The sequence below is a fragment of the Camelus dromedarius genome, chromosome 3 (genome assembly GCF_036321535.1).
Source record: "Camelus dromedarius isolate mCamDro1 chromosome 3, mCamDro1.pat, whole genome shotgun sequence".
NCBI classification, from domain to species: Eukaryota; Metazoa; Chordata; class Mammalia; order Artiodactyla; family Camelidae; genus Camelus; species Camelus dromedarius.
In genome coordinates this window covers 7,318,962-7,340,535 of record NC_087438.1, presented here as the reverse complement: position 1 = coordinate 7,340,535, position 21,574 = coordinate 7,318,962, and the positions used below count along the sequence as shown (strand labels likewise).

General features: G+C 50.6%; 1 protein-coding gene across 1 annotated transcript; it reads right to left on the bottom strand.

The window, feature by feature from the left end:
• Positions 1-1,638: 1,638 nt before the first annotated feature.
• On the bottom strand, positions 1,639-19,722 carry ROPN1L (rhophilin associated tail protein 1 like). Its single transcript, XM_010981972.3, has 6 exons — positions 18,415-19,722; positions 18,027-18,201; positions 14,346-14,469; positions 13,045-13,206; positions 6,131-6,306; positions 1,639-2,306 (listed from the first exon to the last, which is right to left on the bottom strand). Exons 2-6 carry the CDS (start codon positions 18,155-18,157, stop codon positions 2,243-2,245), a joined length of 657 nt encoding a protein of 218 aa, XP_010980274.1. The 5' UTR covers positions 18,158-18,201; positions 18,415-19,722; the 3' UTR covers positions 1,639-2,242.
• Positions 19,723-21,574: the final 1,852 nt, after the last annotated feature.

Below are 21,574 nucleotides of genomic sequence, written 5' to 3'. Positions count from 1 at the left end.
ACAGTTCATCGGTTTCATTTTACTTTCAGTTCTCAGGGACTTTTCAGTGTAATTTTGTTCTGCAATTATGTAAAATACATAGAGGATTTCAGTCAACAGAGAGGTCGGTGCAGAGGAGTCCGGGTCCAGCTCTGCCTCCTCCATCCCATTCCCTCCCCCCATAAACACTTTCTTTATTTTTTGGTTCAGCTGTCAGCGCTCTTTACCTGCTACCGGTCTGTTTCTGTCGGTGTCCAGGAAGGTCCGCGTTTCTGCTGTAGCGGTTGCCCTCCGCGTCTCTGTGCGACACCCTCCGTCCTCTCTGGTGCTGGTTGTCTGCTACAGTCAATACTGAAACTGGCTGGAAAACTCTTCCCTCTCCACCCTCTGTATGTCTGATATGAACGTCGTTTCACCTCCAGTTAATAATGTACACAAGTAGCAAACAGATGCTTTTCATGTGGACCTCTGGGTCTCTGATACTCGTTAGATGTCACGCACCTCGTCGTCAGAGCACGGGCATTACGTACGACAGCCCGGCAGGATCACCATCTCGTGGTTCAGCCCTCCGGATAAATTATGCATTCGATGCTCCGTACTGGTCCTTATGCTGACCTCTCCGACCTCTCTGGTGGTCTGAAACCCTCTAGCTGCTTCCCCAGGAAGGGTTCACTGGAACAACATCCCCCGAGGATGCCTCTCTGGGCCTTTATACCTCCGGGTCCCTCATGAGCTAGCTCCACGCCCGACTTTGACAACAGTCTAGCAGCCTGTTCACCCGGGTGCCCGGCCGCATCCGACAGGCCCACTGACACTCCGGGCAACTCAGCCCTGCAGACCCCGCGGGCCACTCTCCAGAGCTGCGCCCCAACCGCGGGCGGGAGGCCCTCCCAAGTCCTCGTGGTGACCTTGCAGGAGTGGCTGTGAATCCCTTATGTTAAATTGTCCCTTTTCTGTCTCCTGACTGATGGGCAGGCCAGCGTCTCTTTGTCACATGCGCACGTCCTGTGCTCCCTGCCAGTGAGCCTCCTGAGGTGGCTGATCATCTGGCTTAAAAAAAACACAAAACTCTGTGTCTGTCATCAGGTCAGTGTCATATTCACGGGGATGTCCCACTGTTCGTCTGTCTTCCTTTGCACACTCTTCCTTTGCACACCCTTCCTTTGCACACCCTTCCTTTGCACGCCGCTTCTTGCTTCAGTGCTTCCCCTGCGCACACCCAGTGACTCCACACGACTTCCCACTGCTCTTATGCAAAACCTAGGGTGTCTTCTTTCTTATCCCCGTGTATGGAGTATCATAGAAGGATAAAATACTAAAATTTTAGGGGGAAGTGAGTTTTGAGAAGGTTTAAAGCAACTCAAAAATTATAAAAGCTTTTAAAACTCCGACTCTGAAAAGTTACTTGTAATTTGATGAAGAGACTCCACTGTCCATTCCCGGGGCGGGGGCGGCCATGAGCCCAGGCAAATGATCACCTCAAGTACCATAGTTTCATGTTCAGATGAAAACTATACCTCATGCCTCAGTGCAAAAACTGAAATGCTTTTTAGGGTAACTGCCAATGCGTCTCCTAACTCTGGGTTTTCAAGGTATTTGAAAACCTGTATCATTTATCAGCACGGTGTGTGATAAATGTGCAGAGAACCAGCAAGACAACCATTCCCACGTTCTCAGAAAAACAGTCTGAGATGTACTAATTGGCCTTGTCAGTTTGAGACTTTATATATAAAGAAAGCAAGAAAGGGTCTCGGATGCTTGCCTCCGTCCAGCAGACCACGTGCTGGTCCAAGCTGCTTGTCCAGTTTGCTTCCCAGCCCTGCTGCTCATCCAGCCAGCGAGCCCCCAGGCCCTCCTGTCACAGAAGATCCGGCTTTGGCAGGAGCAGGGAGCAGAGGTCATCGGCCTTCCTGCTGGTCAGACTTTCAAAGGAAGAGGAGAAACAGCTGGTTTTGAACTGCCCACCCCACCTCCACACTCTGCAGTGGCCAAAGATTGTTCTACTCAAAAAGATCATTTCGCTGCGGAGGATGTTTTGCATTTCAGGCTCTTAGAAGGACTTGGTGAAGAATAATCATTAAATAGGCCCCCATGACACATCGGCCACATTCTGCTACGAGAAAAAACTCACACTTCATATGTATGTGGTTAATGACAAATTGTATTTGGTGCCAAGGTTTTAAAAAGCACTATTTTGACATTAAATTGTGTTCTTCTCTGTATTAACGGCCTATGTCTTCTGAGTTTTCTTTTTCGAGGTTTTCTAAATTTTCCTCTGTAGAACGAAGAAATCTGAAAGTCCTATCATGCCATTCTTTTTAGAGTCTCTAAATTGGAAACAGATAAAGGCACATATTAGTAACTTCTTATAGCACACAATACAACTTCTATGGAACACCGTATAATTTGTAAGTTTTACCTTAAAATTTTGATTATTTATGGGCTCCAATCGTAAGTCTTACCTCTAAAAATAAAGTATTCTGTTTTCTTATATTAAAAAAAATGGGTGTTTATTCCTAGGCAAAAAAAGCAGTACTATGTTATGGATTTTTCTTTATTGACGACTCAAATTTTAGTCACAAGTATAACAAAAATATCCTTCTGTTTAAAAAATTGGTCCAGTAAAACTCAAAGGACTGTCTCGAGTCTGTGAAACTTTGGCATTGACAATAGTATCTCTTTTGATTTTTCTCTTTGTCTATAGATAGTTGTACCTCTTAAAAGATGGTGAACATTAGTAAATTTCTACTGACAACATCAGCAGATGTAAAAACATGGAACCATAACAACGTTCATTTTCAATGTCAGTGGGAAAATGAGAACTGCCTTGAGGGCTCACTTTTAAAAGCAAAAGGAATACAAGTTAGTGATTCTAAAAGATATTTTACCATAAAAAGCAACCTCCTCTTACAGGCCCAGGGGAATTAACACCTGTGGAATAGCCCCCAACTGTGGCTGCGGGGAGGTGGAGGGGGTCTCGGAGGAACCACACCAGTAGCCCCGAGCACCTGTGCTCCTGGGTGTGAGGACTCCCAGCCTCTGCTCAGGCAGCAGGAGGACCCGCTTACTGTCCTTGTTGTGCTGATACTAAAGGAAAGCCAACCGGAGCTCCCCACAGGCGGGGAAAAGCCACTGACCACATAACGAAAGAAAACCATGGAGTAAAATTTTACTTGGCCTTTTCCTGCAAAATACAGTAACTCTTCCCCTTAGGTACCATCCGTGGCTTGAGAACAACCACATCAGCATCCTTCTGCCAACAGCAGAGGTCACTCTAACCTGCTGGGGCCTCCCCAGCCTCCCGAGCTAGGTCAGCCCCCGGCACCCCCAGCCAGAGCTCCCGCCCCCCAGCTAGGCCTGTCCCTCCACGGGCCACCGCCGGGGCTCTCGCCGCCTGAGTGGCCGTGAAGGCAGCGCAGGGCAGGGTCCAGCATCATTCGCTAAGGAGATGTTGAGGGCTCTGAAACGCTTTGGAAACCAAGGAATGAATGAGTCATGGAATGAATAAAGGATTGTTGAATCGGCCGAGACAAAGAGGAAATCACTCCTGCTGCACAAAGCAGCCGAGTTAACAAGTCTACGTTGGTGGAGTGGGCGGGGGGGGGTCTGACCCAGTGACCCAGGCCAGGGCGTCGGGGCGGGGCGCTCCCCACTCAGCTCGCGGCCTCCATCCAGCACGCAGGCCAGGCGCTTGCAGGTGGTGGGGAGCGGGGTGGATTTGCTCTCAAAGGATGACTCAGAAAGCCCAGCTCACGCACCCTGCCTGCTCTGAGGACTTAACCAGGGTGCCCAGGTCCATTCAGGTGTTTCCTGGGAGCCTTGTGGGGGGCTGTCCTCAGCTAGGGTGCACAAGGCACCTGGTTATAGACCAGGACCTCCCACCTGGCAGGTAAGTGTGCTTCTTTACCTTCAGCCCTCCTCCTGGAGGTCAAGCCGACCTCCCCCTTCCCAGGAGTCTGTAACCAGACCCCAGCAGCTGGAGGCCACACTTCATCTCCTCTGTCCCCTGAAGTCCTCTGAAATCACTGCTGCCAGGGGCACAGTGACCACCATAGCCAGTGTATGGGACAGTTTTGGAGTCTGCCACACTGGACAAGGCCCTCCTGCCCTCTCCTGCCCAGGCCCTTCCGGGCCTCACTTTCCCCAGCTTTCCTCTTCCCGCTCCAGCCCCTCCTCACTCACTGCCCCCTCCCCAAAGGCTGTGGTCTCCTCACACTGGGATGTCCAGCCCAGATCTGAGCTCCCTGACCCACCCTGGGCCTCCCAAGTCCTGCCTCTCCCAGGTCCTTCCTGGGAGACACACAAATGTCCACTCAGGAGGCCACGACAGCCATCTGGGGCATTCCTGGAAGTCTCTCTCCTCACTCCTCACATCCAGTCAACCACCCCAATCCAAGCAGCACTGAAAAACCTCTCCCTTCTTTGTCATTTCTTGTCTGGACCTCTGCAGAAGCCTCCTAACTAGTCTCCTTACATCTGCGACTCAAGGAGAATTCTAACCAAAAATAACCACTGTGTTCCCTCTCTAAGACCTTCTGTGGCTCCCTAGTGCCACTAGGCATAAGCCAAACTCCTCAGGGGCTCCCATGCCCCTCCACCTCGACCACCTGTGGGGTCCATCCACACATGTCCCCCCAGCACCGCTCAGCGTGCAGACCCTACCCCAGGCTGGTGGAGCAGCCCACGTGGCTGTGCTCCATACACAGCAGGGAAGATGACTTCACGGACGGACGGAGGGAGGAAGGTGCTGCTTTATGGCAGCGCCGTTTAGGGGAGGCCTCCCTGAGCAGAGGACACTTGGTGATGGTGCAGGCAGGGGGAGTGGGTTGCACGTGGGGATGACACTGGAGGGCTCAGGAGAGAGGAGGGTGATGCCCTGGGCTCAAGGAGTGGAGATGGCTGGGTAGGGGGCAGATTCCCCCAGGGTGAGGAGGGGCCTGAGGGTGGGATGTGGGTGGGGGATAGGCACGCGCTGAGGGGGCCCAGGAGAATGAGGGAATGGTGGCCAAGAGATGGGGGTCAGAGAGGGCAGAGTGTGGGGCCAGCTGAGGTTTGATGGTGTCCAGAGCGAGTGACCGAGGAGTCATAGCTTCGTGGAGGGGAGGGATGGGGAGAGGGTTACCATGTCAGTGGACAGGAAAGAAAGACTGGATCACTGAGTCTGGGGGCATAGCTCAGTGGTGGGGGTCTCCAAGAGAGTGCAATTTTGAAGGGAGGAGAGGAAGTGGTTTGGAGGGACAGGGAGGCTGGAGCATGAGGGGAGAGGCCACGGAGGCAAGGGCTGCTGGTGGCCAGGGTCCCAATAGGAGGAGGTGAGATGGGGGCTCGTGCCACATCCCAGATGGGGCAGTGGGGGAGGCCGAGGGGACGAGAGTCTGGGCTCAGGCTCTCAGGGGCCAGGGGAGTGCGGCTGAGACAGCCCCATCACCATCACTGTCACTGTCACCGTCACCATCACCGTCCCTCAGGCCCTAGCTCTCTTATGATCCAACCCACCCCCTACATCCCTGCACAGAGGCAGCACTCCGTAAAGGTCTTGGGCTTAAGATGGAAAGTGTGCGGCTCGGACGACCGTTGGGGGCACTTGGGGTGTGGCCGGGAGGGGCTGGGAGGCCTCAGGGGGCCTGGGGGAGCCACCTTCTAATGATCACAAGACTTCCTCCAGCCTGACCTCTGGGCGGCACTCAGAGCCACCTCGCCAGGCGGGGCCACAGCCACCCCCACCTGCTGGGCCGCTCTTCCCCCGAGCCCCCTCCTCCAGGCAGCACAGCCTGGGGGCTGGGGGCACGGGGTGGCTACACATTCACTCCCTCCACTCATCTCCATGTTTCATTGTTGAGAAATGAATTCTATCTTACTTTTGAACATGCCCTGTTTTAAACCATCCGTTATCCTGTACTTAAGAATAAAGACACATTTCCCATAACGTTTCTTAACGACAGATAATGTTTCCTTCCTCTGAAGTTACCCCTCCTGCGGCCCAGCTTTGTCCAGCACCACTGAGCCACATCTCGGAGCCCAGAATGAGCCACTTCCCTTCTGCCGGAGGCGGGGTTCGCTGGAACAAAGTCGTCTGAAGACAGAGGAGAATGGGAGGAAGGGAGCCCCCGACCCCCCACACACCTGAGCTGCAGGGTGTGCTCACACTTACACGTTCTCCTTCAGAGAGGCCAGATAGGTCTCCGTGTCCGAGGCAGGTATGTCCGAGTCGAGTCCCGACAGGTAACGGTAGACGTAGGAGAAGGTCTCGAACGGGATGCAAGCGGCGCCGCCCTCGGGGTCGCCGGTCAGGATCTCACACAGGTGCTTCATCGCGGTCGTCAGCGACTAGGGACACAGCAAACCGGGTGTGAACACAGTTATTACCGGGCTTCGCTAGCGAGCAAAGACGGCAGCAGGAGAAACACTTGCTTTACGGAAATTTTCCCCAAATTCAGAACCAGGGGAATTTATAATTGTCATAAAGAGAAAGGAAAGGTTTGATCAAGATGCAATTAATTCCCAGATTTTATTTTATGAGGAGGAAGCAGCTATCCTATTGACAACGGACCTCTCAAGCCAATGCAGACCCTCCAGCCCCTTCAGCCTCACGACATACCTACAGGGACGGAGCGGACTGTCCCCAGTCAGAGACCACCTGTAGAGGGTGGGGACTGGCAGGGCAGGGCCCACTGCGCCCCGGCTCTGTGCAGGCTTCAGGTGGGGCTCAGCCTGGCTCTGGGCCTTGTCACAGGTCCAGAAGGTAGAAGGCCTGGGTCAGTCACCACCCCCACCCCCGCCAACATGCCTGACTTTCAGCAGAACGCCCGTCCTCGGGGGAGCCTTCCCACCTCCACATGGCACAAGCTTCAGAACATGCTGACCACCCCCACCATCAAGCCACGAGGGTGCGAGGAACTGTGCTCAGGGTAGGGGGAGCCACCGCCTGTGTCAGACACACCGGGAAGGCCCACAAAGCTGAGGGGCTGGTCTCAGTGTTAGCTCTCGTGCTGACCTCACAGAGCATCTTGGACGAGTGTTAGGATCCATCACTTGCACACATGCAACAGAGGAGTGGGGAGCGGCCCCCGCGAGCTGGGTTACGTTTCCAGGAATGTAGTGAGATGGCTGATCTCACAGCTTGACCTAAGGAGGAAGAACCTAAGGGAAGATGAGGAACCCAGACAGCGGGGCTGTAGGACAGACTCGGACCCCCCAAGAGGAGCTCCTGAGGGAATGAATCTGGGCTGCACTCACAGGAGGAAAGAGCAAGGAGGGCTGTGGAGGACAGTCCCCAGGGAGAGCTGCAGACTTAGGGAAGGTCGCACACAGCCCTGCTTGCCTGGGACAGAGACTGGGGGGAGGTAAACCAGCGTCCCTGAGGACACGTACAGGGCTGGAGCCAGATCTTTTTTTTTTTTTTTTTTTTTGGAACACATTCATTATTTTGCAGTTTCTGTGGGCCAGGAGCCTGAGCACTGTCAGCCTCCAATCAGGTGGTGGCCAGAGTTCGGTTCTGGTGGTGGAGCCACTTCCAACCTGCCTCAGGGTGTTGGCAGAACTCACTTCCTGTAAGACTGGTCCGGGGCCCTGGCTTCTTGCCGGCTGTTGGCCTAAGTCCCCCCTGAGCCCTTGAAGGCCACCTGCAGCTCCCTCTCTGAGGTCCTCTTAGAACACAGCAGCTTGCTTCTTCAAAGCCCCAGGAGCAGGGCCAGGTTCTCACAGTAAATATCAGAGAAAAATCACCTGTGCTTCCGGCAGGGGGAGGGGAAAGACAGCAGGACTGAAACAAGGTTCGTGTCCCAGGCACAACCGGGCCTCTCATCTACTGGTTAGAGTAACTTTGTGAGATGAGGTCAGCGGGGCCCAGGGAAGCTGAATCACTTGCCCCAGGTAAGCCAGCTGGGACCCAACGCAGGCGGTCGGCCTCCTGAGCCCAGCGGTGACCACACATTCCACCACCGCTAACGGCCACTGGGCTGGCTCAGGGAGTGAGTGACGGGCAGACTGGTGCCTGGATTCCAGGCGTTCAGCCGGAGGGTGTGAAGCCACCTCCCCCATCACCATCAGCCCGGGGCTTTGGGCGTCTGCAAAGCCACTTCCCACCTGCCCTGGCCGGGACTTGTGCCCCTGCTGTGCTGGAATTCCGGGCCGGGGACAACACAGTTCCGACATTAGCCTGACACTGGGGGCAGAAGGATGCTCTAATTAGAAAAATGATGGCATTCGTTTCTCCAAGGACCACCGCGCACACCGACGCCCCTGAAAGGAGGAGGACTTGGAGAAGACAAAGTTGTGTCTTTCACAGGTTCCTTGCTCGAGATGTCAGAGATGGGTTTTTTGTTAGACTTTGCTGTTTTATCCAACACGGTGGAGGAAGGTCGTCATGTATGTGGAACTGCGGGGCCTCACTGAGGGAGGGGAGGAGGCAGCAGCTGGTGAGGAGCCCGCAGATGAAATCTGAGTGACGTGATGTTCAAACACTTCCGAGGAAGAGGTATTTAAGGAAGAAATCCATCCAAACATCCTGGCATCACTCTGCAAAGGCGCAATGACGCTACCGGTGTTAACACTTCTGACAAAAAGATTTGCAGCAATTTTTAAACCCAAAAGGATTCACAAAGCAACTTGCTTGGTTTGGAGAGTTTGTTTGCCCGAAACAGACTTCTCAATTCCAGGGGGTCGTGGGTCCTAAGGCTACAGCTCACCAGCCACAAGGACCCCTCCTTGGCAGACGTCCCTTTTGACCTCCTGCAGGTTTTTCCTCTGGTTTGTAATCCATCCAGGAGGAGGGGACCGCACTGTTGTCAGCCAAGGGTTCACTCCTGAGCCGCGTGTGAACCTGGAGACGCGCGAGAAACACAGGCATGGAGGTCCTGTGGCTTCCTGAGCATCCTCGGCGCCTGTCCTGTGGGTCTGTCATTTCAGAATTTCAGCGGTTCTCATGACGATGCCGTGAACCACCTCACAGCGCCCACAGTGTCCCTTTTAGCTGCAGAGAATGACAACACGGGTGATACCCTGGCTGACCCTTTGATGAGAGTAGGAACAGATAGGGACTCGCTCCTGTGGTGTGGCGTGAGCTCAAGGGAGACCGGACTCCGCAGCCCGCAGCGCCATTGACCCCAAATCTCAGTTTTCACAACCCTTCTCATTTCCTTACCCTCACAGGTTTCCTAGTTCACAACGCGGTCGTGGGCCTTGTGGCCGGTGCAGGTGGGAGACCCACACTCTCGGGGGGTGGGGGAGCGGTGTGGGCCTGGAGTGAAGCCAGTCCATCAGGCTGAAGGGATGGATGGGCCACCATGTCCAGCATCCGCCGCTGCCACCTCCTCCTTCCCCACAGAGGAGACGCTCAGCTCAGGGGAGGGGGGTGGGACGTGAGCCCAGGAGCCCAGGGGCCCACGAGCAGCTGCTTCCTCTCGGTGGGAGGCAGGTACTAAATGTGCCCGTGGCCGGAGGCTCACACACACGGCAGCTGTATGTCTGCACCGGCTGCAGGGGCAACAGAAAGCCACGTGGGCATCTCAGAACCAGCTCTAGATCCTCAGCAGGGGAACCTGACTGAGAGGAAAGAGGCCGGGGAGTGAGCAAGACGTCACCGCCACCCCTAGGACAGGGGCTGCCACCCCCAGCCCACCGGGCACCTCGGTGGGTCAGGGACACCAGACCCAACATGCAGAAGCACAGCTGTGGGCGGATGAGGGTCCGAGAACCGCAGGATGAGTGCAGCTGGGAGGCTGACACCTAGCACTTTTTAGGGTTGGGACCACTTTAGGAGTCCTGCTCCCTGAGGCCACATCCCAGCCTGTGGGCGGCACACTCCCCAGAGGGGCCCCTCCACCCCAAGGCCGTACTCCGCTAGTGGCGGCTCTGGAGTCCGTGGTCTGAGTTCAGATCCCCCCTGACCACTTCCATCTGCCGCGCCTCCCTCTCCATAGCGCCCTATCCCACGATTCGGAGAACAGGACTTTCCTCAAAGCATTGCTGGGAGGAATGAAGAGAAAGCAAAGGGCTCCAAACACGCCCGCACCTGGAGAGAACCCTAGAAATAATGGCCATTTGTAAGCAATCCGCTCGGATGGAAAAGTACGTTACGCGTGTGTACATTTGCCGCTGTACACGCAGAGGGATGCTCTTGTGAAGGATGAAGTGCAGGTGCTTTTCAAAGCCTAATCCGAGTCAGGCCCGTAGCTTGCCATTACGTACTTTCTCCGTAAGTGTGTGTGGAGCCGGGGAGGAGGACTTGGTTCATACATTTTTCATGTTATGAGAAAGATCTCCATGCTTAAAAAACAAAATGAAAAGTGTTGATCCACCTCTTTAATGCTTAATATCACTGATGGTGCTGCAGGAACGTAAGGTGGAGGCCACAGCATAGACCTGTGATTGCTTCCCCAGGGCAGCACCGCACAGCCAACCTGCCTGGGGCCCCTTCGCCCCACGCTCCAGCCCCATTTGTGGCTTTCGATGTGAGAACCAGAGCAGCGCTCAGGGCTTCGGGGATGTCACAACGGCGGCCACACAGGCACGGGCTGCCTGCCTGTCTTGCTTGCTCAGAACCCTCAGCACCCAGAGCAAGGCCCCCTAGAACAGGGCTCGACAGACATCCATGGAAGGAACGAAGGATGAATGATGCGTGTGGCTCAGAAATTTGAGCAGGGTTTCGAGTCTCTGCAGAGAACTTAATCCATCCAACTGGAGTGACCTGGAAGAGAAACCGAAGAGCTCGGAGAGTGTGTCTGCCACGAGCCGGGAGACGCCGCAGCCTGAGCAGCAGGACTCACTCCGTCACGTCGACGCAGAGCGACTGGATGCCAACCTGACAGCATCCTACGTGCAGAGAAGCCACTGTAAATTACTCCTGCCCACCTCGCTTCACTTCTTCATTGGCTCCTTTCTGGAGGCTGGGGTTTTTTTGTATTCTTTTGTTTTTAAGCATAAATGCTAAGATGCCAAACTGCATGAAGCACCATACCCCAGAAATCACAGCGCCAGGTAAGAACCTCCTGGCTATTCCCCAAACGTGGGCACACAGCACAGCACCAAAGCAAGTCCCAGCATAGCGCCTGGTGCCCTCCGGCCCCTGCAGCCCCAGAGCACGGCTGTTTGCTCTGCACTTGGTGGGGGCGGGGGATGGGCCAGGGCAGAGCTGGCATCCCAGGCTGTGAGCTTGACCTGGCAGAGAAGCAGGAGCAGGAGGCTTTCACACTTGAACCTCCTCCCAGCGGTTCCCACAGCGGGAAGGGGCCCCGGGCCCAGGAGAGAGTCAAAGGCCAACAGCAGAGACCACGGGCAGAGAAGGCTCAGTTAGGGGACAGGGCGGGATCCCACACTGGCTGATGGGGTAAGTGACAGGTTTGCGCTGTTTATCCGTCCCTTCCCGGGTATTCAGTTTAGAGGAGGCTCCACCCTTAACAAATGTCTCCATCTAGCGTCACATACTGCCCGTGCATAAGAGGCCTTATCTTGCAAAACAGAGTTGGTTTGGTTTTAAATTTAGTGCCTAATTCTCCTGATTAGGGAGGTAGAAATTACAAAGATGGATCTCCCAAATGTGAAATATTCTGATTTTTTCATCACTTATAAAGTCTAAACTTCACAACAAAGTTTAGAGGCACAAATCATAAAATAAAATATTAGTTATTCATTTTGTATTATTAAAATCACACTTTCACAGAGTTCCAGATGAACAAAGCAACATAAAATTTTCTCCAATAACTAAATTTGCCTTTGTCCTTCTCAGTAACACCCCCTGGGATTCTCCCCAGCAACTTCTGAGCCCACAGGAGGGCACTTGGTGCGAGGTGACCACCTCTCCGGCACAGCCAGCCCAGGGCTGACTGGAAACACCCGCGGGCAGTTACACAAAAAAAAGTCATCGCAGCGCTCAGCCTAACGCCTGGCTTTACCGGGGTCTCCGCTCTTCTCCCTGGGGCAATGAATGGCACTGCTGAATTGTAGTGAAGTCACACAGCGGATACTGCTCAGCAGAGGAAATGAATGCAGTACAGTGGTCAATAATGATCCAGATGAATAAATAGAGAACTCTAATTGGGAATGAAGAAAGCTCCAGGAGATTAGTAACAACATGATTACCTTTCCATAAAGTTAAAGCCAACTACAATTAAATAATATATTTCTTGGAGGACGTGTATGATCCCGGAAGCATGAGCCCGGGGCTGGGGGTGGCGGGGGCTGGGGCGCAGGTCAGTTGCAGGTATTAGCTGTGTTAGCGGTCATGGTAGGTAGCATTACAGAAGGTAATTCCGGAAAGTTAAAATGGAATTAAGGAGGCTTAGGCATGGACCTGGGATGAGGGCATCCCGTGAAGCAAGGACTGTGAACTGTCAAGTTACGTGCTCTGGGCCAGAGACTGAAGGGCGGGGGCAGGAAAGTGTGCTGTGTCTGCAGTGAAGGGAGCTAGCTCTCTTTTCTCAACCCCTTTCTTTACAAACTTAAAGTGGTAACTCTCCCTGCACTTGACCCCATGTCTCTCAGGACAACTCAAACACTTGAGCTAAAGAGAGATTCCAGATTCCAGATTCCCGAAGGAAGTCTTGCCAAAGTCCTCCCAGCCCCACTCGCTCCCTCCCACCCCACCCGCTCAGTTCACGCAGGCAGGGACGCCTGCGCCTCCATTCTGAAGTCGGATGGGTTGTACTTGAACATCAGCAAGGTGGCACCTTATCTGTTAGTTACTAATAACACATTTTAACTAAAAACCAAAATAACTGTACAAAATAACTTTGCACAAGATGAGGAAACAGGTGTGACCAAAATGACATATCATTTAATAAAAATCATTGATGCATTCTCTTCTAAGACCTAAATGTATTTTAACAGCATCTATGTATTTTGTCTACTGTTAATGTCTTTTAAATTGAAGCATTCCTATGTATTGAACTTCTGTAAATAAAGTAACTATAAGCCTAAAATACAATAAACATCTGGAAAAAAAATGGTCTTTGGAAGACAAAATTACTAACGTAATGAAAGTATTCTTTCAGTTTCTTAAACACCTGTTATTTTAAGCTGAGCCTATGATTACACAGAATTATCAATATGCCATTTATAGGTACGTACCCCACCAAGCATGCTACATCCAAGCGCTAAAAATTTTATCCATTCAATTTTGTTTTTGCAAGGATCCAACTCCAAGACAGCTCTGAATTTTTCCCCTGGCAGGCACAGATTTTTCCATTTCTGCTCAAGATCTGCTAATTCCACATATTCCTTGTGGCTACACTGTTGAGAAAACAGAGCATGACAATCTAGGTAAGTTTAAAAGATCCACAAAGTAATATAACGCTTGTGAATATTTGAATAGAGTCGGAGCACCCATCCCTGTCCAGGGAAGAACTCTGAATCCACTGCACCGTTAGCCCAGGGGAGGAGGGGTGGAGAGAGGCAGTGGGGGAGGGGTGCGCGGGGAGGGAGAGGGGCTGGGAACTAGAGATCAGCAACAAGTTACTTCTTAAAAGACAAAAGGGCTGTGAAGCAAATACGGCCTCATGTTATGACTTACTAACATTATGGGTGTATAGGCATTGGGTACATACATGATTCTCTATGGTTGGAAACACTTCACAATAAAAATAAACTTCAGGAAATCAAATGAAATCCAATCCCTCAACATGTGAACAGCTAAATGGGAGTAATCTTAAACCTGAAAATCAATGTATTCCTCCTATTTTAGACAACCTACGAAAATTAGTAACTTCCGTGATCTGCTAGCGCTCCTGTGTGAGAGAGCTTTGAGCAATTTCGTCATGTCTTTTCCCAAACTACCCCTTTCCAGTGGTTATTCATTTTCCCTTAAAATAGGGAGCCATGGGAAAATCCTGTTTTCAGAAGTCACTGTATCCTGGACAGGAACACAGGACCTCAGGACGTATCATGGGGACGAGTCACTTTAAAAACCAGGGCTGTTCCCCTGACGTTGCTTTTAGCAAAGTGGCCCAGCCACTCTGATAAAACACACTTCCTATTAACCCTCCAGGTGAGAAGGTGGGTCCCCAGGGCCCTCAGGACGGCAGTCGGACCTTCAGATGAAGTAAGTGGCAGATTATCCCCTTAGCACTGTTCTTATATTTCAAGAACGATCTTAGCAACAACCCCCATGCCTGGAATTCCATGTTTTCAGACCTTTTTTTTTAAAGTCCCGCAGCACCTAGCATCTTAATTTGGTATTTAAAAGAAACTATATTTCTATATAATCAGAAACAGCTATTTTGGGTTCCTTAAACCAGAGAAAGGCCACTGAACGCAAAATTCCTTCTTTGAATAAACCTTGAAGTTTTATCGGTGGGCTTGTGTGGAGATGGTGGAGGTTTCTGCCAGGCTTTGTCTTAAGTTCAGCTGGCTGGTAACAAAGACCCTCATACCTGCTTGTGCAGAACTTTGAGGAGTCCTTGCGTCAGGCCTGTGTCTGTTTTCTGAGTGGCCACCGGCATTTCGATTCTGTCCTTTACAGGAAGCGGGTCTCCTCTTGACAAAGCTGAGAAATACCTAACAACAACAGACATCGCTGAAGCGCCACAACCAGCCCTTGAAGTCACCCGCTTTCATCAACAACTCCAGAGGGAGACGGTGATCAGGGAGCAGCACGCTGGGTGCGCTCCGCCGGCTGGGGCCGGGCTCCTCCACACAGCCCTCCGCCCTCCCTGTCTCTGTGGGCCTCAGGTCCTCTGCACAGCGGGGGTGACAGCCCCAGTCTTAGGGACCCCGCCCGGCACTCCTGGGGCTCCCGTAACATGTGGTCCTCTTACCCAGCAAACGCCACATGGGGTCTGAGATGCTTCCAGAGGAGGTGAAAGTCAGGGCCCCACATGCCCCAAGTGCAAGGTCGTGGTCTAATCATGCCACTTTGACAGCTGGCGTCTCAGCCCTGCATTTTGAAGGGTTTAATTTCAAGCATCTCTGCCTACTCAGCTCCAAGGCGCCCAGAAAAGGAAATCTCCTGATTGTCTAAATCAGGCGTCACCCTCCCTCACCCTTCACTTTTCCTGCCTGTTTTTGTTTGTTTGTTTGTTTGTTTTCAGTGTTTTTTTCTCTTGACCATTCCTTTCTGGGACATGAACAGCTAACAGTGGGACAAGTAGGGCATGGAGACAGCTTGGGGCAATAAGTCAGGATGGGGCGACAACCAGGGGGCACCGGTTAGGGTAGGGCTGGGGGTGCCAGCAGCGTCTTCTGCAAAACTCACCCCCTTGGGCACATGCCAGTGGACGCAGGCCGCTAAGTCACATCATCTGCCACCCTCGTGACTTTACCACCACCAAAGAAATGACATACCCAGGAAAATCAAATACTGAATCGTCCAGGGCCACAGGTGACCGCTGAAGATAAGAGTAATTAGAAACATCTCTGAACAGGTAACAAAATGTAGATAAATAGGTGTCTGATAGGCTAAAAGAAATTTTACATCTCTCCTATTTTTTTCTCTCCATCCCTCAAATTCAACTTTGCTTTCATGCTGTTAAGACAGTCCAGTCATATTTTGTTAACTTAATGGTTCGAGGGAAAGTCAAAAGGAAAGCAGCAGATGGACCTGAGGACCGAGAGGGCCAGGGTCAGGGACGGGTGCTTAGTTTTGCCACGTTCCTAATTAGGGTTTTCACCTATTTCGTGGACTTTACTCCCCATAACCCATCAAACCCATCACCCGGCCGATGCAGCCTCTCGAGCCGTGCTTCTCAAGAGGGGGCGATCTTGGTCCTGCCCCCACCCCCAGGAGGCACTGGCAGCGTCTGGAGACCATTTTGGTTGTTCACAACCTGGGGTGGATGGTGTTACGGGCATCTCACAGGCTGCTGAGGATCCACAATGCACAGGACACCACACACCCCGCAAAGAGCTGGCCAGTCCAAAGCGTCAATAGTGCCGAGGCGGGGAAGCTGGCCTGAGTGGCCAGGCCAACTAGGGCCTCATGCTCTCGAGTGTGTTGTTTCTCAAGGCGCAGGTGAGCAAAAGCCTTTAGGACCTGACTGGTTCCTGCTGCCATCACAGCATCAGATCCACAATGGCATTATGTCACAATGGTGACAAAATAAGGTCCCGCCTATTAGTTGCTGTGACACAGCAGAGGCTAGGGGCCCAGCCTGACTCAGCTCTGCCTCCTGCCAACCTCACCTGGAAAGAACCCTCCCCCGAAAGCCTGCCTGGGCCTTCCAGGTGGAGTCGCTTCCACATGCAGCCTGCTTTCCTGCTTTGTTTTCAGTTGTTTTTTCCTTGCCACGGCCCCTGTGTTCATAAGCTGTTTCCTCTTCTGCCTGGTCTTAACCCCAATCTCTTGCCTACGAATTCTTTTAAAGACCAATTCACCTTCTTCTGAACAGCATCTCTCCATGACACATTCTCCTCTGAGAGCATCGGGACACATGGAGCCCACTGTGCACACACTGCACAAAAATAATGCTTTAAATATATTTTAATGCTTTGGATATATTTAAAGATAAAGCATTAAATTATGCTTGCTTTTTCTCCTAAACTCCAAAATTGTTCTTGAGAGAAATCAGTTGCATGGAACATTCAGAAAGTTCTCGATTAAGCCTTTTAACGTGAAGCTTAAAATAGTTTTCTCTAAAGCGTTACCAAATATAATGTTCCAAGAAAAAATGATTATATCTTGGAATGTTTTGTAGAGTATGCCTAAACTCTTCTGAGCCGTATCTTTCATTTAGGCTTGAATAATGGTTAAAACCAGAAGCCACAATTTTGGGCAAGAACCTTGAGTCTTTCAGAAGCAATTGACAGAAGCACTTGTCCCAAGGCAAAGTGCTGGATTAACCAGTAGCCTCGCATGGTAGGTACAATAAGATATCCTGGTCCAAAATATACCAAAGATATCTTGGTCTTAATCCCGGAAGCTGTGGATCCTCTTTTACATTGTAACAGGGAGTTTGCCAACGTGAGTGAAGATTTTGAGATGGGAAGATTATCGTGGGTCATCTGTGTGGTTCCTAAAAGCAATCGCAAATGTCCCTAGAAGAGGGAGGCAGAAGATGTCACGGTACTTCTGAAGATCGAGGAAGGGGTCAGGAGCCAAACAATACAAGGAATGCAAAGGAATGCAGCTCTAGGAGCTGGAAAAGGCCAGCAGAGGGACGGGTTCTCCCGGGAGCCTCCAGAGAGAGCACAGCCCCGCCGGCACCTTGACTGTAAGCTGGTGAAACTGACTTTGGCTTTTTGGCTTCCAGACCTGTAGGAGAATAAACTGCTGTTTTCAGCCGTTGTGTTTGGTGGTTATTTGTTACAGTAGTCACAGGAAACTGATTCACTTTAGTCGTTCAGTATAAAGAAGGTCAGCAGAATTCGACAAGCTAATTACAAAAAAAAATTAAGTTAAATTTATACTGATTCTTGTGATTACAGAATTGTCTAAGTCTGCTTACTGAAAAAGGGCAAGGAGCTTTCCTGTAAAATCAACAGGGTTTATTTTAATCGTTCTAAGGTCTGTTGACTTGTGACTTTAAAAAGGTTAGTGTCTGTTCCTGATGGTTAGAATGTTTTACTGCAAGAAACTGGAGCCTCACATGCTGTAAACTAAGCTGGGCAGAGTTTAACCTTATAGTAGCCTTGGGATGATTACCCCAGCATGACCTCCGTCCCTCTGGTTCCAATAAGCTCAAGTGGCACCTAGTCCTGGAAGGATTCTCTGAAGACAAGGAATATAACCGTAAGATTCCACCTTGTAAAAATCATTTTACAAATAAAATAAAGGGACAGTGATAGATTTTATAATATCATGCTGAAACTTTTCACCCAGTGTAACCTTTATAAATTTTAGGCTCCCTGAGTAAATACCACTCTCCAACGACGGAGTTGTCATTGCTTTGTACATAAATGAACATTTTGCAGTACTTTCTGGTCTCGTGGTCAGTAAACCACGATGCTTCCTAGATAGATACTTAGGTTGTAGATACCATCAATGCTAAAGTGAAAGTTTTGCCGGTACTCTAAGTGTCCTGAGCGTTGGACCACTGGCCCAGGAAGGAGGATTCACTAGGCAGGACTGGGCACGGGGACCGGCCGGCTCTCCCAGGCGCTGGCCCCGGGGCGCTTACCCCGCGGACCACTGCAGCACGTCGGCGGGCTGGGTGCGGATGGCAGCCTTGGTGAACTGCTTCAGGATGTCCGGCAGTTCCGGGGGAATGTGGATCTGCTGCGCGCAGAACATGGTGTCGGGAAGCGGCATCGCTCTCCGCAGGCCAGGACTGGGCTGGGAAGAATCTAGGTGTGCTGCGGAGGGAGGAAGGGCGGTTGGGTCAGCCTGGGGCGCCCGGACAGCCGCGACGGCCAACGGGTTCAGAGGCCGGGCCGCTGGCCCTCCGGGTTTGGGGCCAGGCCGGGATCTGCGCTCCCGATTTTGGAGCCTAGTCGGGGAGTCTTAAGTTTGGGGGCGACCCAACAGGCCGGCTTCACGAGGCATGGGCGGCTGGCGAGGGCTCTTACCCGCGCCTCTTCGGGCTCCTCGGAAATGAGGGCCAACCGCCGGCTCTAGCTATAAGCTCAGACCTGCAACTGGAGCGCAAGCCGCGGCTATTGTTGCGCAGCGGTATCCAGGCAACCGAGACGCGCGCGGGCCCCGCCCCCTGGGGCCGCACACGCGCACAAGCCCCGGATGGAGACTGGTCTCCCTCCAGCGCGGGTTGGGAGGCGCAATGCATTTGCGCAGTTTGGCTTTGACCCCACCCCGGCTTAGTATTAACAGTTTACAGCTTCACAAGAGGAACGTTTCACTTACGAAAGGTCCATTTGATCGATTTTCCACTGCCAAATGTGAGCAGCGAATTCACAAAGGACCCTCCCCCGCCCCTTTCCTTTGCTCAGTCTCCGCGAAGCTTTGAAACAAGATATGCCTTGTGTCCTCCAAAGTAGGAAGCAAAACGGTGGAGGCCTGTCTCCGCACGCAGCACGAGTCTCCCTAAAGGAATTTGGCCCCTGCTTTCCCGGCGGGCTTGGTTCATCCTCCACGTGCCCCTGCAGTTTGTCCAAGATGTGTGCGACCTCAGTGCCTTCGCACATGCTGTTCCCACTGCCCAATCAGTACCCCTTAGTGTACTCATTTTTCAGATCGCTATTTAAAAGCCACTTAGTGGGCAGTTTCCAGCCAAAAAGAAGATTCTATTTAACTTGTTTTCCTAAGTAAGATAGGGTGGTTGAGCCAATCTAATTGGGTCTAGGAGAAAATAAGCCACCTTTTCCCAAACGGTAGCTTTGGGTAGGAGAAACTGTTCCTTTCTGACCAGGACAGCATACAAGGTGTGAACCTAGCCTGGCCAGCTGCTGCAGCTGCCCTTAACACTCACACTAAATGAAACAAGCCCTGAGACCCACTTCCGCTTGACAAGAAGATAACTAGAATGAGCTATTTCCAGGAGTGGCCAAGATGACAAGCCCACCTTCCTTTCCTAGAGACATCAAGCTCTAAACACAACTCCTCTCTCTGGGCAACTTTCCTACCAAATGAAGACACACACATTTCCAAATTAACGGTTATTTGCAAAACTGAACACAGGCAATATTTAATGTTGATGATATGGGAAAACGAGGAACCTCATACACTGAGGAGAGAGGAGTGTTAACTGGTATATTTGGGGGCCATGTGGCACTTTAAACATGTTTAATGATTTAGCAGCCTTACTTCTAGGAAGTTATCCTACAGGAATACTAGCCTACAGAAATACTAGTAAAGTAATATGGACAACAATGTTTACTATAGCGTATAATAAAATGAGTTAACTTTCAGAAAACTTAAATCATAACCTTACCCGCACAATGGAACACAATACAGCCAAAATTTTTAATGGGGTAGCTACTTATGTACTGACACAAACAGATGTTCAGAAACGGTGAAAGAACACCATGCAGTGCAGCCCAGGGCGTGTGCACCTGTGGGGATAAAAGAGTCCGTGAACCTATGCTTATGGAGAGCACAGCCTGGAAGCAGACACCACACTACCGACAGTGCTCACCTCTGGAGGATGGCTTTCAGATTTTATTTTAATCATATATACATTATTTTGGTTCTCATTCATTCATTTATTTACTCAACAATATTTATTGAATGCCAAATATATCCCAAGACTGCCTGGAATACAGTAGTAATCCCCAAATAATTAAGGGAAAATGGAAAAAAAAAAAAAAACCTCTGGAGCCTACATTCCAAGTGAGGGAAAACATGCAAATGTAAACAAGATAGATAAACTGTACAGCATGTTGATAAATATGAAAGAGAAGAATAGAGTAGAACAGAGGAATGGCCCAGTAGCTACAATTTTAAATAAGCCTCCCTTAGAGACATTTTAGTAAAGAAATGAGGATGGGGAGACATTAAGGCATGGCAAATAGAAGTGCAAAGGCCCTGATGTTTGAAAAGGAGAGGCTGCCTGGAGCAAAGTAAACACAGTGGGTGATGGGCCAGACAATGTGAACTTGTGAAAAGTTCTGTGATTGCTTCTAAGTGAAGTATGAATAAAAATCATCAGCCAAAAGTGAGAAAGGAGATGACACTCTGAGGTAAGAGAAATGGTAGGTTGGAGAGAATGTATGAACACATAACTTTAAAAATTGAGGTGTAATTAACATGCATGAATTGCACGAGTATAAACTCTACAATTCTGTAAGTTCTGGGATGTATATACATGTCAAACCAGAACACCGTCAAGATGGTGAACGCGTCCATCACACACATGCATCCTTCCGCCCCCCCCCCCCGTTTATGTGCCTTTGAAACCCCTCCGAGTCCCTCCTTGCCAAGCCCCACCCGCACTGATCTGCTTTCTAGACTTCCGTAGGTTACTTTGTATTTTCTAGAATTTTATATAAAGGAAAGCATACTGTACATTTTTAGTATACTTTCACCCAGCATAATCATTTTGAGATTTGTTCATGTTGCATATACCAATAGTGATTTCCTTTTTGTTGCTGAGCAACATCCCACTGTATGGATAATCATTTATCCATTCACCTGTTGATGAGCACGTGGGTTGTTTCCAGCTTTGGGTTATTACAAATAAAGCTACTTTGAACACTCATGTCTAAGTCCTCATAAGGACTTAAACCTTCTTTTCTTTTGGTAAATAACCGATAGTGGTAAGTACGTGTTTTACCCTTTAAAGAACTGCCCAACTCTCTCCCGTAGCTGTACCACTTTACATTCCCTCCAGCAGGTTATGAGCGTTCCAGTCCCTCCAGGTCCTCACCATCACATGGTACGTATGGTATTTTTAATTTTAGCCATTCTAATATACGTGTAGTGGTCATCTCACTGTAGTTTTCATGTGCATTTTCTTTATGGCTAATTATGTTGAACATTTTCTCATGTGTTTACTTGCCGTCTATTGATCCTTTGCAGTGAAGTACATTTAAATATTTTGCCCATTTTTTTAAAATAGGCAAATAGGTTTTCCTACTACCAAGTTTAGAGACTCCTTTACTTCAAATGCGTTTCCTTTATCAGAAATGTTTTGTAAACATTTTCTGCTACTCCATGACTTGTCTTTTTGTTTTCTAAACCGTGTATTTCAAAGAGCAGATGTTCTCAATATTGATAAAGCCCAATTCGTCAAATTCTTCTTCTATGGATGGTGCTTTAGGGGTTGTAACCCAG

Bases quoted from the DNA above. Each gene is read 5' to 3' on its own strand.
- ROPN1L (XM_010981972.3), bottom strand. From the start codon at position 18,157: ATGCCGCTTCCCGACACCATGTTCTGCGCGCAGCAGATCCACATTCCC. The intron at 14,470-18,026 runs GTAAGCGCCCCG...TGTTGTTGTTAG, and splicing joins GTGCTGCAGTGGTCCGCGGG to GTATTTCTCAGCTTTGTCAA. The intron at 6,307-13,044 runs GTACGTACCTAT...CTGTGTCCCTAG, and splicing joins GATGTAGCATGCTTGGTGGG to TCGCTGACGACCGCGATGAA.